This window comes from Nicrophorus vespilloides, unplaced genomic scaffold, assembly GCF_001412225.1.
Source record: "Nicrophorus vespilloides isolate i.1.1-1 unplaced genomic scaffold, Nicve_v1.0, whole genome shotgun sequence".
NCBI lineage: Eukaryota > Metazoa > Arthropoda > Insecta > Coleoptera > Silphidae > Nicrophorus > Nicrophorus vespilloides.
The window spans coordinates 309,919-322,875 of NW_017095789.1; the positions used below are offsets into that span (position 1 = coordinate 309,919).

General features: G+C 31.7%; 2 protein-coding genes across 5 annotated transcripts; both read left to right on the forward strand.

Moving 5' to 3' along the window:
* The first annotated feature begins 96 nt into the window (after positions 1-96).
* LOC108564371 (sentrin-specific protease 6-like) lies at positions 97-5,984 on the forward strand. Of its 2 annotated transcripts, XM_017923399.1 has the most exons (16): positions 97-272; positions 696-1,510; positions 1,704-1,789; positions 1,846-2,233; positions 2,289-2,387; positions 2,445-2,778; positions 2,830-2,957; positions 3,015-3,108; positions 3,165-3,274; positions 3,332-3,732; positions 3,782-4,033; positions 4,303-4,529; positions 4,582-4,780; positions 5,067-5,286; positions 5,347-5,515; positions 5,570-5,984. In XM_017923399.1, exons 2-16 carry the CDS (start codon positions 725-727, stop codon positions 5,920-5,922), a joined length of 3,846 nt encoding a protein of 1,281 aa, XP_017778888.1. In that variant the 5' UTR covers positions 97-272; positions 696-724; the 3' UTR covers positions 5,923-5,984. The 2 variants fall into 2 exon arrangements, with proteins under 2 accessions (XP_017778888.1, XP_017778896.1); XM_017923407.1 differs by lacking the exons at positions 97-272; positions 696-1,510 and adding an exon at positions 1,604-1,634.
* Positions 5,985-6,305: 321 nt separating this feature from the next.
* LOC108564386 (coiled-coil domain-containing protein 6) lies at positions 6,306-12,442 on the forward strand. Of its 3 annotated transcripts, none has more exons than XM_017923419.1 (5): positions 6,306-6,454; positions 10,295-10,512; positions 10,650-10,943; positions 11,010-11,508; positions 11,576-12,442. In XM_017923419.1, the coding sequence occupies exons 1-5, from the start codon at positions 6,409-6,411 to the stop codon at positions 11,806-11,808; spliced, it is 1,290 nt and encodes a 429-aa protein (XP_017778908.1). In that variant the 5' UTR covers positions 6,306-6,408; the 3' UTR covers positions 11,809-12,442. The 3 variants fall into 3 exon arrangements, with proteins under 3 accessions (XP_017778908.1, XP_017778917.1, XP_017778924.1); XM_017923428.1 differs by lacking the exon at positions 6,306-6,454 and adding an exon at positions 6,920-7,255; XM_017923435.1 differs by lacking the exon at positions 6,306-6,454 and adding an exon at positions 9,781-9,928.
* The last annotated feature ends 515 nt before the right edge of the window (positions 12,443-12,957 follow it).

Below are 12,957 nucleotides of genomic sequence, written 5' to 3' on the forward strand. Positions count from 1 at the left end.
TGTTTAAATTAATTTACAGGATTTTATATAATTATAAATTTTAAAAAATGATTCCTGGGCAACCGCAGGCAGCTGACATATTATTTAGACATGCGTCGGATCACCTAACGCCATTTTTGCATTCACTTGCATTTGCTGGTACTAAAGAAGACATTCACGTTTCTTAAGCGATTGACCGGCTTCGAAAATTTCGTTAGTTTTGTGATCTGTGTAACAATCGTATACGTCGGAAAACTTATTTACATAAGTACATATAAATATAATAATTATTGGTAAGTGTTTGATGTTCGTTGTTTCTTTTTTGTTCTCTCTATTTTTGGTTATAGGCACATTGTACATAACCATACACAATAATTGGGACTCAACCACTTTATATCTTTAACAATTTAGTTGCATGTACATATATTGTATACACCTTATATCTTACACAATTATATAACACATTAGGAAAATAATATTAATATATAATTAATACATTTTTAATTGCAAAAATATTTATGGTATAAGTAAGGTTAACATGAATAGTATTGAATAGATACTAAATAAAGTATTTTTATTGGGATATATTTTGTGATTTCATTACATATGAACTATATACACTGTTGAAGAGATTTGGACAATGTTACATAAATATTTAAATTAAAGAAATCCAAAGTTTCTGCAACATTCAAAGAAATACATAACTTTTGTTGCAGGTGATGCATTTGTAGAATAATATAAAGAAATGGCAAAATATTACATTGATCAAACAGATCAATCGAACAATGAAGAATTACAAACAGTGTATACAAATGCACCTACTGTCAGTTATGTGATAAATTCAGAAGACTCTCAGCATGGTCAATCAATTATTGTTGGCAATGATCAGTTTATGGTACTAGAAAATGTTATTGACCAAAACACAATCACATTGCAGAATCAGTTTGAAATTCCAGCTGGGCAACAGCAAATCTATTACATGGAAACTGATGATAACATACAGGGAATAGAAGCAATTCAAAGTCAACCAGTTATAATGAATAGCTCTATACAGCAGAATGCTACACAAAAATTGATCATGGTACAGCAGAGTCAGCCTTCAATGATCATACAACAGCCACAGATGATACAGAGAACGATGCATAAACAAATTCAACCAAGGATACAAACACCACAACAAATTAATGTGGCAAGTCCACCCAGACTTTTGTTAACTAATCAAGTCAGACCAGGAACTATTAACCCAAGACCCACTATACAAACTAAGATAAATATTCCTAGAAATCCATTGCAAAGAACAGCAAGCCCAGTTCAAAGGGCTGGGCTAAGACCGCAGTTGGTTCCATCATTAGTTCAAAGGCGACCAATAAGAGCCGGAGTGATTCAAAATGATGCACCACCATTATTAATGCAAGGTGGTAATAAAAGTGTAGTGACTAGAACACAATTCACACCTAAAGATATAAGAAAACTTGTGAATGCTTCAATTGCAACAACAGGAGAAATTCTACAAACTGCTGGTTCTTCGGAGGTAATATTTCTGTTTTCTTTACAAAGTTAGACAACTTCTTTTACTTAATGTGTTCCACTTATAATGTAAATATTAACCTCAAATCTAGTTATTCTTTTTTTTCCTATTTGTTGAGCAAATGCTTGTATGCTAACAATAATTATTTTTTTAACAAGCAATTGTTTTAGTTAGTAACCAAAAATATTTGTTTTAGGAACAAAGTGTAGAAGGAGAAAGTACAGTCATATCAATGCAAGAGTATCAGCAACTATTGGCTGATCGCAAAAGAGCAGCTGAGAAGTAAGTAGATTGTAAAAAAAAATGTAACAATTATCCACTAATATTTTTATTAACAGTACTAACAAGATGATGAACCGGATTAAAAATTTGAACAAGAAGGCTACAATAAAAATACCATTGACACGACCAACTGCAACAGCTATTCAGACACAAGCAAAACCTCAGCTACTGGTGAATGAAGAAGAAAGTACGCGTTTAGAGAAGGCAGGAAAAAGACATCAAAATGCTCGAATAATAAAGCCTAAGGATAACAACAGATTACCAGCTATTTTAAGAAATTTTGTCCCGCCACCAGAAATTAGAGATATTATAAGCAAAACACAACATACATTGGAATTTCAAAATTCAATTAGAATGTTTGTAATTCATGAGAGCGGTGAACAGAGGCTAATAACATTTACAATGCCTAAGGAAGACTGCACTATACAAGAAATTTTGGAACAGGTAAGAATTGCAATTTTAAAATTCTCTAACATTATTTAAATATATTTATTTGTAGGTTGGAGTTCCAATTGCAGCAAATACAAAAATAGCTATTTCAGAAACAAATGCTGATGGTATTAACTTAGTTGTTTCTGTTGGCATTCCAGTTGATGATGTAAAGTTATAAATTACTACATTTTATATAAAATATATTAAAATATCTTATTTTCAGGATATACCTGAACCTGAATCTTCAATTAAAAATGTACCGTCATCTTCTGCTGCACCTCTCATACTTAATTCTAAGGGTAGTTTGGAAATCCCTCCTAAGGTTGCAACCCCTGAACTGTCAGCACCTCAAGAAAATGAAACACCTAAGTACATTCAAGGAATGTTAGCAGTTTGCACTCATTGCGGATTTCTATCTGATGATTTCAATAAATGCATTAGATGTAAAAGCAAATTACCAGATGGAATAAAAGCAGTGCCTAGTTCTAACTTTTACAAGAAAGGCACTGATGCACGAGTCCAGAAACCAACAATAGCCATTAACTTGAAGAACAATGGTAAGATTGTATATTTATTCAATGCAATTTGATTTAATATATTGTTTTTAGGCAATGTCAAACCTTCAACTTCTATAGGAATAGCTAAAAAAAAGATGAAGCCGAAAGTAGTTGATCAGGAACCTGTTATACTGACATTAAGTTCTGATGATGAAGATGCTGATGAATCACAATCAAATGTAAGTTTTGTCTTTCTGAAAATTAAACTCTATATTTATCATCATTTTTTCAAATAGAATGCAGACCAGCAAACAAAAAAATCTGAATCTCCGATTTCTATTCCACAAGAACCATCTCTAAACGATTTCAAAGAGAATGGATCAAATGAAGGTAAAATACACTAACTAAAGTATTTATATTCCTTATTATAATATTGTTTTTTCTAGTAACCCGTTTAGATATAAAAGAAGCGGGTAGCAAAGAAGCTCTAATTACAGCAAAATTACGTTGTAGGACTATTCGAATTGGTTCGTATAACATTCAAGCGCCAGATGAGGTATGCGTAGTATTGTATTGGTAACTGTAATATTTAATAATGTTAATCTGTTTACAGATAATTTTAAACACGAAGGAATTAATTTTGCGCATACCAAGTCTGGAAGATAACGCAATTAAATCAATTAAAGTACCACGAACTTCAGTGGTCAAAGTATTAGCTAATTTCCAAAAGCTAGTTCCAGTTATATTTTACTATGTTGCACCATCTATCGGTGAAAGTATTAGAAATGAGTTACATATGACAACGGGAGGGGAATATTATTTTGATCCCGTATCTAACGAAGAGACTTACAAGAGAATAACATTGTTGCTCGATAGTGTATCCGAAGAAATTAAATGGATCTTCACGGAAATTTATCGAGCTGTTGGTAAATTTGAAGAATTGAACGTTAAAGATGCTAATATTGTATTGGTGAAAAGTTCTCCCAGGCCTATTGTGAAACTGCCAACAATAACGTAAATATTACTTATCTTTTTAATATCATTAATATAATATTTATTTTAGTCAAGCATCTGCAATGAGTAGCTCTGAAGTAAGACAACTATTAATCTATCCACCAGGTATTACAGGTGGTTTACCTATAAACACTGAAGACTACTTATGCCTAGCACAAGATCAATTTTTAAATGATGTGATAATAGATTTTTATTTGAAATATTTAGTATTGAATTTACCAAAAGAAAGTCAAGACAAAATTCATGTTTTTTCAACATTCTTCTATAAAAGATTAACCACAAAGCCTACAAAACCATCTAGGTATGTTTTAGTATTATTAAATAGTTTTGTAAGTAATAAAAGTATTCATTTTGGCGCACATGTATTATTATTTTATTAAAATCTTGAAAATTCTCAGAAATGTAAACGAGTGTTGCCAAAATAAGTATTTTTTTTGTTATAACATTGAGAACATTGCTTACAATGTTGCCGTGTCATTTTAAATATATGTTCTATGGTTGTGAACACTGCTTATTTTCAATGACGATGTTGCCAACATCATTTCTTATGTCATAATTTTTTGATTTTAGGAGAACGTATCCAGCTGAAATGGATCCATTATTAACAGCCGCACAAAAAAGACATTCACGAGTTAAAAGTTGGACCAAGAATGTTAATCTTTTTGAGAAAGACTATGTTGTAGTACCTATAAATGAGAATGCTCACTGGTTCTTAGCAATTATTTGTTTTCCGGGAATGAATGGCGCGCACACATTCGATGGAAAACCATATAAAATTGAACAGATTGAACATAAAAGTATATCTACCCTTAAAGTGGTGAAGCGAATTATTTATTCTTATATTTCTAGGACGGATTGTCACTAACAATCTCACACTAAGGCAAATGAAAATTGAAAAGGCCGCAGCTACGGTTAATTGCGATGAGGGTGACTTAAGTGATAAGGATGAAGCTGAGGGTGATGAAAGCGAGTTAGATTCAAATGAAGATAGTGACGATGCAGCAACTACATCTTCCGTTAAAATATTACAAAGTGAATCTATAAAACAGTAAGTACTATCGTGATAACATGAAAAGGCAACGTTGCCTTTTAAATTTCACCTTAATATAACCTTTAAAATATTCTTGACCCTTAGTAAAACTCGATGATTATATTTTATTCAATGACAGATCAGCTGTTTAACTTGGTAGCCATCTTTAATATTTTTAGAAAACTATAGTTGGCAACACTACATTATTTGAAAAATGGAATTTGACCCTTATCGCTGTACTAGCTTCGGCAATACTAAAGAGTATAACCTTGAAGCTAAATTTAATTATTTTTTTAAATTTCAGACCGTGCATCTTAATTTTCGATTCGTTGGCTGGTGCAAGTAGAGCAAGAGTAGTCGCTACTTTAAGAGATTATCTAACTTGCGAGCACAAAATAAAACAAGGCACAGTAAAAGTATTTAACAAGGATGTTATTAAAGGTGCTTGTCCAAAAATCCCGCAACAGACTAATTATACCGATTGCGGGTTATACTTACTGCAATACGTAGAAAGTTTCTTCCAAGTAATATTTCCGGACATCTGTCATTTCGAATTACTTTAAAACATTTATTTTTTTTTTCAGGATCCTATTAAAGATTACCGTTTACCTATTTCGACATTAAAGTTATGGTTTAATGAATTGACAGTAACCAAAAAACGCGAGGACATATCAAATTTGATAAAGTCTCTAATGGTAGAATACAAGAAGAATGTGAATATATTGCCGATTCTACAATTTCCAACATTGAACGGTAGAACGATTTTAAGGTTTAAGTTACAACTTACTAAAATTGCTATTAATTTAGGTGAGTTAGTGGAAACGCAGCCGGAAGAGGACGAGGAGGAGGAAGAAGAGGAACCAATGGATGAAGAAGAGGACGAGGAATGCGATGGACCTAGGGACGAGGTGGAATCGGAGAACGAAAATGTAACAAGCTCACAGGATACCTCGTTGATTAAACCTAGCGAGTCCTCTGCTAATCTTGATACAGGGTTTACGGAGGAGTCTGTGTTTAACACTTCTAAAGTAAAGCCGGATATGAAGGAAGTTCCTACCATAAGCAACAGAGATACAATGTCCTATTTAAAATCCAAGAGAATCATCAAACATAGAGTCACTGATTCCTCTGACATTAAGAAAATGCGCCTGGCTGACTAATTGTTTCAGTATGAAATTCATTTTTTTGTTATACTACTGAGTATTAAGTTATTTCATTTCTTTTTATTATAATTCATTGCTCTTATATTAATATTAAATCGATAATTTTGAGTTATTTTAATATATGTACAATTTGTAAATAAATAACAGCATATTCGTTTAACACTGTATATACATGTTATAGTAATTAGTGACCATTTATATTAATCTTTCGTTATGGCAACTCTATGGCACATTGTTTAAAATTGAAAATGTAAGCGATTTTTTTTGTTGATTTTAGAAACTAGGATGGTGAATATTTTTTGATAAGGTCTGTTGAAATCAGTGATGTACATTTTTATAAATTTGATTTATTGTTGTGGTATTTACAAGATTTTTTTTTTACTGAACAAAAAAAAGCATACTTATTGGAAAAATAGTGTTGATGTTCATATATCGAGCCCACTAATTTGTCGTTAAAGTTACATTTATAGAAATCTATAAACGATGAGTCTTAATTCTTCATTAGTAAAGGAAGATACTGTAAAACCGGGTAAGTTCTACATATATTCGTGAACGTTTACTTTAGTTGTAATGTATTCAAAAAGTACGGGAACGATGGAAGGATATATCTGTGTTTTCAATAAACTACATATTTTATATTGATTTTTGATGTCGCCTAATTGCTAATTATATTGTTTTATTATGTTTAATATACTAATTTTTACTAAGAATTGAGTAATTCTAATAGAATTATTTTTCTATTGCATGTTAATTGTATTTATCAGCTGGCTTTCATTACAACTTCTCGTATGTGATAACAGAGGGCAATGGCAGTTATTTAACTTTACTGATCATAATACATTATTGTTTCTTTTGCAAATGTTTGGATAGAGTGTTAACATTTCTGTTATCACCTATATTCGTTTCGGTTGCGTAGCTTTGCTTGTACTCCAATTTTTGTTGCTACAAAATAGAAAATAGAAAACAAACAATTGTATCGTGTGAATACGACTTCTGTTGCGGCATTGACGTTAAAGTCATAGCGCAAAGAGCTTTAGATATAGAATTTACGCTGTCCTGAGTGAAGCGTATTGCAGATAGTTCCATTGGAGTGAATTGGGAATAACGGGTTGATTTCACAGAACAATTGTAGTCTGAAGACAATACTTGAAAAAGCGTACCAGACGAATCAATTACTGCACAGCTTTGTCGCCCATAAGTGTCAGAAATTCCTCACGATCATCGTGCTTATACCTGTGCATGGCGGCTGTCATCCTGTGTGTTACAATTTTTGTTAATAATTCTAAGCATTTGACTAGAATTTTTTAGATCCTTCTAGTGCAACGAAGAGGTGAGTAACATAGAACCATTTTATACGGGTACATCTTATCTCATGGAATACCGCATTCTTTTGCCAATTCTTCTGATCAACGAGGTATTTTCAATTGAAGAATTCTCTATGTACATATCGTTTTTGTTTAAACACTGATGGGATGATGCTATTAAATAATGATACACGGAGTGTTTACCAGTAAGCTGTTTCGAAATTTGCATAATGGATGTCAATATAAGAACATGGTGGTAAATTCAGAACCATATAAGACCATTCAGAGCTACTTGACTGTAATTCCATTTGAACATTAATACACCCACATCAAGTAGCTGGTACATTAATGCAAAACGTTTTTCATTCGTTTGTTTTTACTTTTCGGTACCATTGTTTTCATATGAAGTCACATCATTGTGAACTTTTTAATTCCGTTGACTTTAACGCAAATAAACATTTATTTTTATACAGTTAAAAATATGTTCTCGGAACCATTTTTTATGTCCTTTCAGAAAAACAGTTCTATTAGAAATAAAGTAATTACCGGTAACACGAATTCCTATTATAATTTTAATTGGATTTCTGTCAGCTGTATCCAATATGAAAAATATCTTTTTCGACAATACGTACGTATTTAATCACAGATAGTGTATGAGTATTATAAATGATTGCAATTTTTAGATAAATTATCTGCAATTTATAAATTGTAAAAACTAAATAATTTTTGTAATGTATTAGTTTTTAATGAAGAAAACATAATCAATGTTGAGAACGACGTCATTACAATAGGGGTGTGGAACGTTCTCAAAACGACATTCGTTAAGGGCATATTGCATAGAACCCTTGCACAAGGAAGGAAGCATTGTCATGTAGATGGAGTATTCATTCTTATGCTCAACTTTCCATAGCTTTTGTCCATTGTATAATATATCGAAATCTGTTTCTATAACTTTCCTAAGTAAGTCGTTACGGCTTTTGATATTGAAATTTATAATTGTAATTTTCACTTCGAGCGAATTATTGAAATTGAAAGACGAAATGATCAAATTATTATTTCGTAATAATAGTTTGCATTTAAGGATTCGATGTACTTATAATTTTAGCTAATTCACAAAATGATCATTCATCAAACTGTTATTGTATGATCATATGTTTTCGCAATTGTAATGTATGTTATTATATAAATAGTGTAATTTCAAGTTAAACGTTTGCTGCTTTGTCTGATCACCTTACATTATACGCGAGACTTTCAACGGTTCAATGTACTTATTACTTTAATAGTATTGAACAATCGCGCAGATATTACAAGCAGTATTTGTTATTAAATTCTTTCACTTTAAAAATTGTTTTTTTTTTATTATTTAATTATAAATAAAAGTGCGAGTCTACAAAATAAGAAAACATATCTTGACAAGATTTTCGGGATTTGTATCAATTTTTGGTTAGTATCCCCCCCGAATAGAATTTTACATAATATAGTGAAGAATCCGAGTTTTTTTTTCATTGAACCGGTAACCTAGCTGTAATGAGAATCTACAATTGTTTTATAGTATAAACAAATCATTAATAGTACAGCGTAGTATACTAAACAATCATAAACGGAAAACAGATACATAAGTAAATGTATAATAGTTCGGTTCATTGAAATGGCCTGGACAAAAATTAATTACGAATGTTCAAAATATTTATTACGTGCTAAAATGCTAGATGATTCATAGGACGTACATAAGATTTTGCAAATGTTCTACAGCGAAATATCCTTTACTCTATACCTCCCTTATAGATTGACAATTTGAGTGATCTCATTTTAAACATTGGAGAAATACATTTTCTCATTGTTATTAGAATATTGCGTTTTAAGTTAATTTTCTTATAAACGCTTTATTAAGAATTCTAATAACAATTTTAATTGCTTTTCAAGTTATTAATTTGAACAGAACATAATATTATTTAGCAAATAACAATGGAACAAAAACCTGCGGTTATGCTCGGCAGCTGCTTTGCGGTTTAAAACTATCAATCTTTTCTCTCTCTAAATGCTTAGAGAACTGACTTTCTATCTTATTATTTTCTCGTTTGATTTACTGTACATAATATTGTCAATTATTATATTATTAATTAAACTACTGATAACTATGTATTTTAAGACTTCTTGATTACCAAAATATTGTTTTATTTGTGAGATTAATCGAGTGTTACGATTTTAAAGTAAAACCTTATCGTTGACCTCGATTAAATTAGTCTTCGAAGATTTAAAAATTCCGTTTGTATTCGAAATATATAGGATGAAAGATTATGCTGTGTTGTTTGTACATAACATTGTCTGTGCGAAATGCCGCACAGGAGGAGATACTCGCTCGCAAAGAACATATAAATATCGATTACGCAATGCCGCATTTTTGTTTATGGTGCGCGGCAAACATTTTATTGCGAACCTTCGGAACATAGACGAGCAATGTTTTGATTGTCCGGAAAGTATATGCCCGCGGCTATCAATATGTTGCTAAAATGATCACAGATAAGAGCACAAATTATCTCAACAAAAATATTATTTTGTCGTGGTTTCTGCTTAATAAGTGAAAGAAAGTGCAGTGTGTATTTATAACTGCTCTCGGTCAAGTTATCGACGTTTATTTACGGTGCAACTGAATCGAATCAGTCGATTTTGTGTTTTGAATATAAAGTGCATATTGTAAGGTGCGAAATAAGTGCATTCTATTTATAAAACGATATCTTTGAACCACTATTCTTTGCACGCTATTGATTAACTCTATTTATGTAGATATATTTATTATATTAATATAGAATGGGATGAGAATGAGAAACACAAAATGTAAATAATTCACTAAGTCAATGGACTTACATCAGTTAACATACTTTTAGATTAAATATTAGTTTATTAAAATTACATTAATTTAGTTGCAGTTTCTTTTATCATATTTTTAAAATTAATATTTATAAGAATTATAAAAAATATTACGAACAATTTAATTGTTATAAATTTATAAAAAGATTTTTTGATTTTATGAAGTAATTGAGTGGGCTTAATTTTTTTCTATTCAGAAATGGCAGATTCTGCAAGTGAATCCGATTCGAGCAGTATTGACGGAGGTCCAATAATGATGCCCCCAAGCCCCATTACTAGAGAACAACTACAAAAGCGCATCGAAAGTTTACAGCAGCAAAATAGAGTACTTAAAGTGGAATTGGAAACATACAAACTCCGCGTAAAAGCTTTACAAGAAGAGAATAGAGGATTAAGGCAAGCATCGGTTATAATAGTGAGTACAAACATATGTTTTGTTCCTATTCCATAGAAAATCTGGGCTTTTGGTCAAATAAAAAATATGAAGTCTTGATATATTAATATATTTGACATTTTTTTCAATACAATAAATGTAATTGTTTTATATTGTAGCAAGCTAGAGCGGAGCAAGAAGAGGAGTTTATATCAAATACTCTGCTCAAGAAGATTCAAGCGTTGAAGAAAGAGAAGGAATCGTTGGCACATCATTATGAAAGAGAGGAGGAGTGCTTGACTAATGATTTGTCTCGCAAACTGACTCAATTGCGCCAAGAGAAATGCCGGTTGGAGCAGACACTGGAACAAGAACAAGAGTGCCTTGTTAATAGGTTAATGAGGAAGATCGAGAAGCTCGAGGCGGAAACGTTGGCGAAGCAAAGCAATTTGGAGCAGTTAAGGAGGGAAAAGGTCAATATTTTCTTTATTTTATATTAACGTTATTATGGAAATTCTTAATAAATTAAATTCATTTAGGTGGAATTGGAGAACACTTTGGAGCAGGAACAGGAAGCACTCGTGAATAAATTGTGGAAGCGCATGGATAAGCTTGAAGCGGAGAAACGTATGCTACAAATTAAACTTGACCAGCCGGTTTCTGATCCAGCGAGTCCCCGAGATATCCACAATGGAGATACTGCGACCAACTTGAGTGCCCACATTCAGACGTTGAGATCTGAAGTGGCTAGACTTCGACAGCAACTAGCTGTCAGCCAACAAGAGCATACACAAAAGATGCAACGCTACGTGCAGGAGGAGCGTTGCATTCGCGAGGAGAATTTGAGGTTGCAAAGGAAACTGCAGCTGGAAGTGGAAAGACGCGAAGCTCTATGCCGCCATTTGTCGGAGAGCGAAAGTTCTCTGGAAATGGAGGAGGAGAGACATTATAATGAACAGGTTCTTGTCGTCAGACAGCACACCGTTAGTCCTGTTCCTTATAATCCGTCGCCTAGCCAGAGTCGTCCATTAAGTCCAGGTAACGAAAATTAAATAAACAAATCTATTAAAAATGGTTCTAATAAAAAAAAAACATTTCTTAACAGGCCTGTCGTTGCAAGCACCCTCATCTAGAGATTCTTTAATAGTATCTGCTTCTCGTTGCCACAGCTGTGGTCAGCTCCAACCGCCCGCATGCGTTCCATCGAATTTACATACAGTTGGATCGAGTAGTCCTCCGGCGCCTCCCCATAGACGCACGGGCGAAAGGTTTATAAAGCCAGCAATACCCGCTCCTCAGCCAGCTAGTCCCATGGATACTTCCGTAAACAAGGAGTGAGGTTGCCGTAATGACAACAAATTTTAAGCTAAAACTGGAATTTCCTAATATTTGTTTACTCTTTTTACAGTTTCAACAATGATAAACTATAATGGTTGATAAAAAAAAAGTATATTTATCTGTGTATAAAATTGAATATCTATTATTTCATTTTTATATGTATTTCATTTGGACAAAATTAATGTTTAGCAATACCTTCAATCTATTGCTAGTTATCGAGTTAATGAACGTTTTGATGTCTTAGCAGCTACGTGTTAACAAGAAGCAAATAATTATAAAAAAAATAATTTGCTTGTCGAGTACTTAAAACTATTATAAATGTAAAATTTCGATATATAATATATTCTATCTTATAAGGAGCTTCTTGATGTTTGCCTATATGAGCTCATCAAAATGTAATTCACGTTAAATGTTAAACTGAACCATTCTCCATATAGGTTTCTTATTTGACAATGAAATTGTCTACTGTTTCGCTTTTACATTTGATTCGTGTGTGTGTGTTTTGTTTTTCTTGTTTATTTCACGCACCTGCACTGTCATTCATTTTCTTACGTTACTCTAAGGATATACACATGATCCGCTCACATTTCATTCCAATTAACAACATATCCTTTCTTATTCGATTTCTTTACGTTTATGCATCACCTATTTTGATATGTATATCCAATAAGCACACATATAATATATATATATATATAAGGATTAAAAAAAATAATTTTCTCTTATTACTATTAGTTAAAGTTTAACTCTTATAATGTTGAGGTTTTTTTTTTGTTATATATTTTGCCATTAATAGCTTATTTGTTTTGTTGAATTCTCATGCACTGTTGTAATCAGTGTCAAAATTGAAAGTGATATTAGTTGTAATATTTGGTAATATACATATTATATAAATATATATATTGATCGGAGGTTATCGCTCCTTTAAAATAAAAAGCATTATTATTAACGTATAGTAAATATTGTATAATCATGCAGCTTTATAGGTGTTTAAGTTTTTTTTTTAAATCAAAATTTTTATTACAGTAAATTATGCATTTTTTTGCATTAAATTACTTTTTTTTTACATATATTATATCCTTTGTGATATCTTGCTATTATTTCGCTTAATTTTGTTTTTAATTTTGAATTAACTGATTGTTTTACAGA

Coding starts and splice junctions, on each gene's coding strand:
- LOC108564371 (XM_017923399.1), top strand. CDS start 725: ATGGCAAAATATTACATTGATCAAACAGATCAATCGAACAATGAAGAA. Junction 4,530..4,581: donor TGAACAGATTGAACATAAAA/GTATATCTACCC, acceptor TTATATTTCTAG/GACGGATTGTCACTAACAAT. Junction 5,287..5,346: donor ACGTAGAAAGTTTCTTCCAA/GTAATATTTCCG, acceptor TTTTTTTTTCAG/GATCCTATTAAAGATTACCG.
- LOC108564386 (XM_017923419.1), top strand. CDS start 6,409: ATGAGTCTTAATTCTTCATTAGTAAAGGAAGATACTGTAAAACCGG. Junction 6,455..10,294: donor GGAAGATACTGTAAAACCGG/GTAAGTTCTACA, acceptor TTTTCTATTCAG/AAATGGCAGATTCTGCAAGT. Junction 10,513..10,649: donor GGCAAGCATCGGTTATAATA/GTGAGTACAAAC, acceptor TTTATATTGTAG/CAAGCTAGAGCGGAGCAAGA.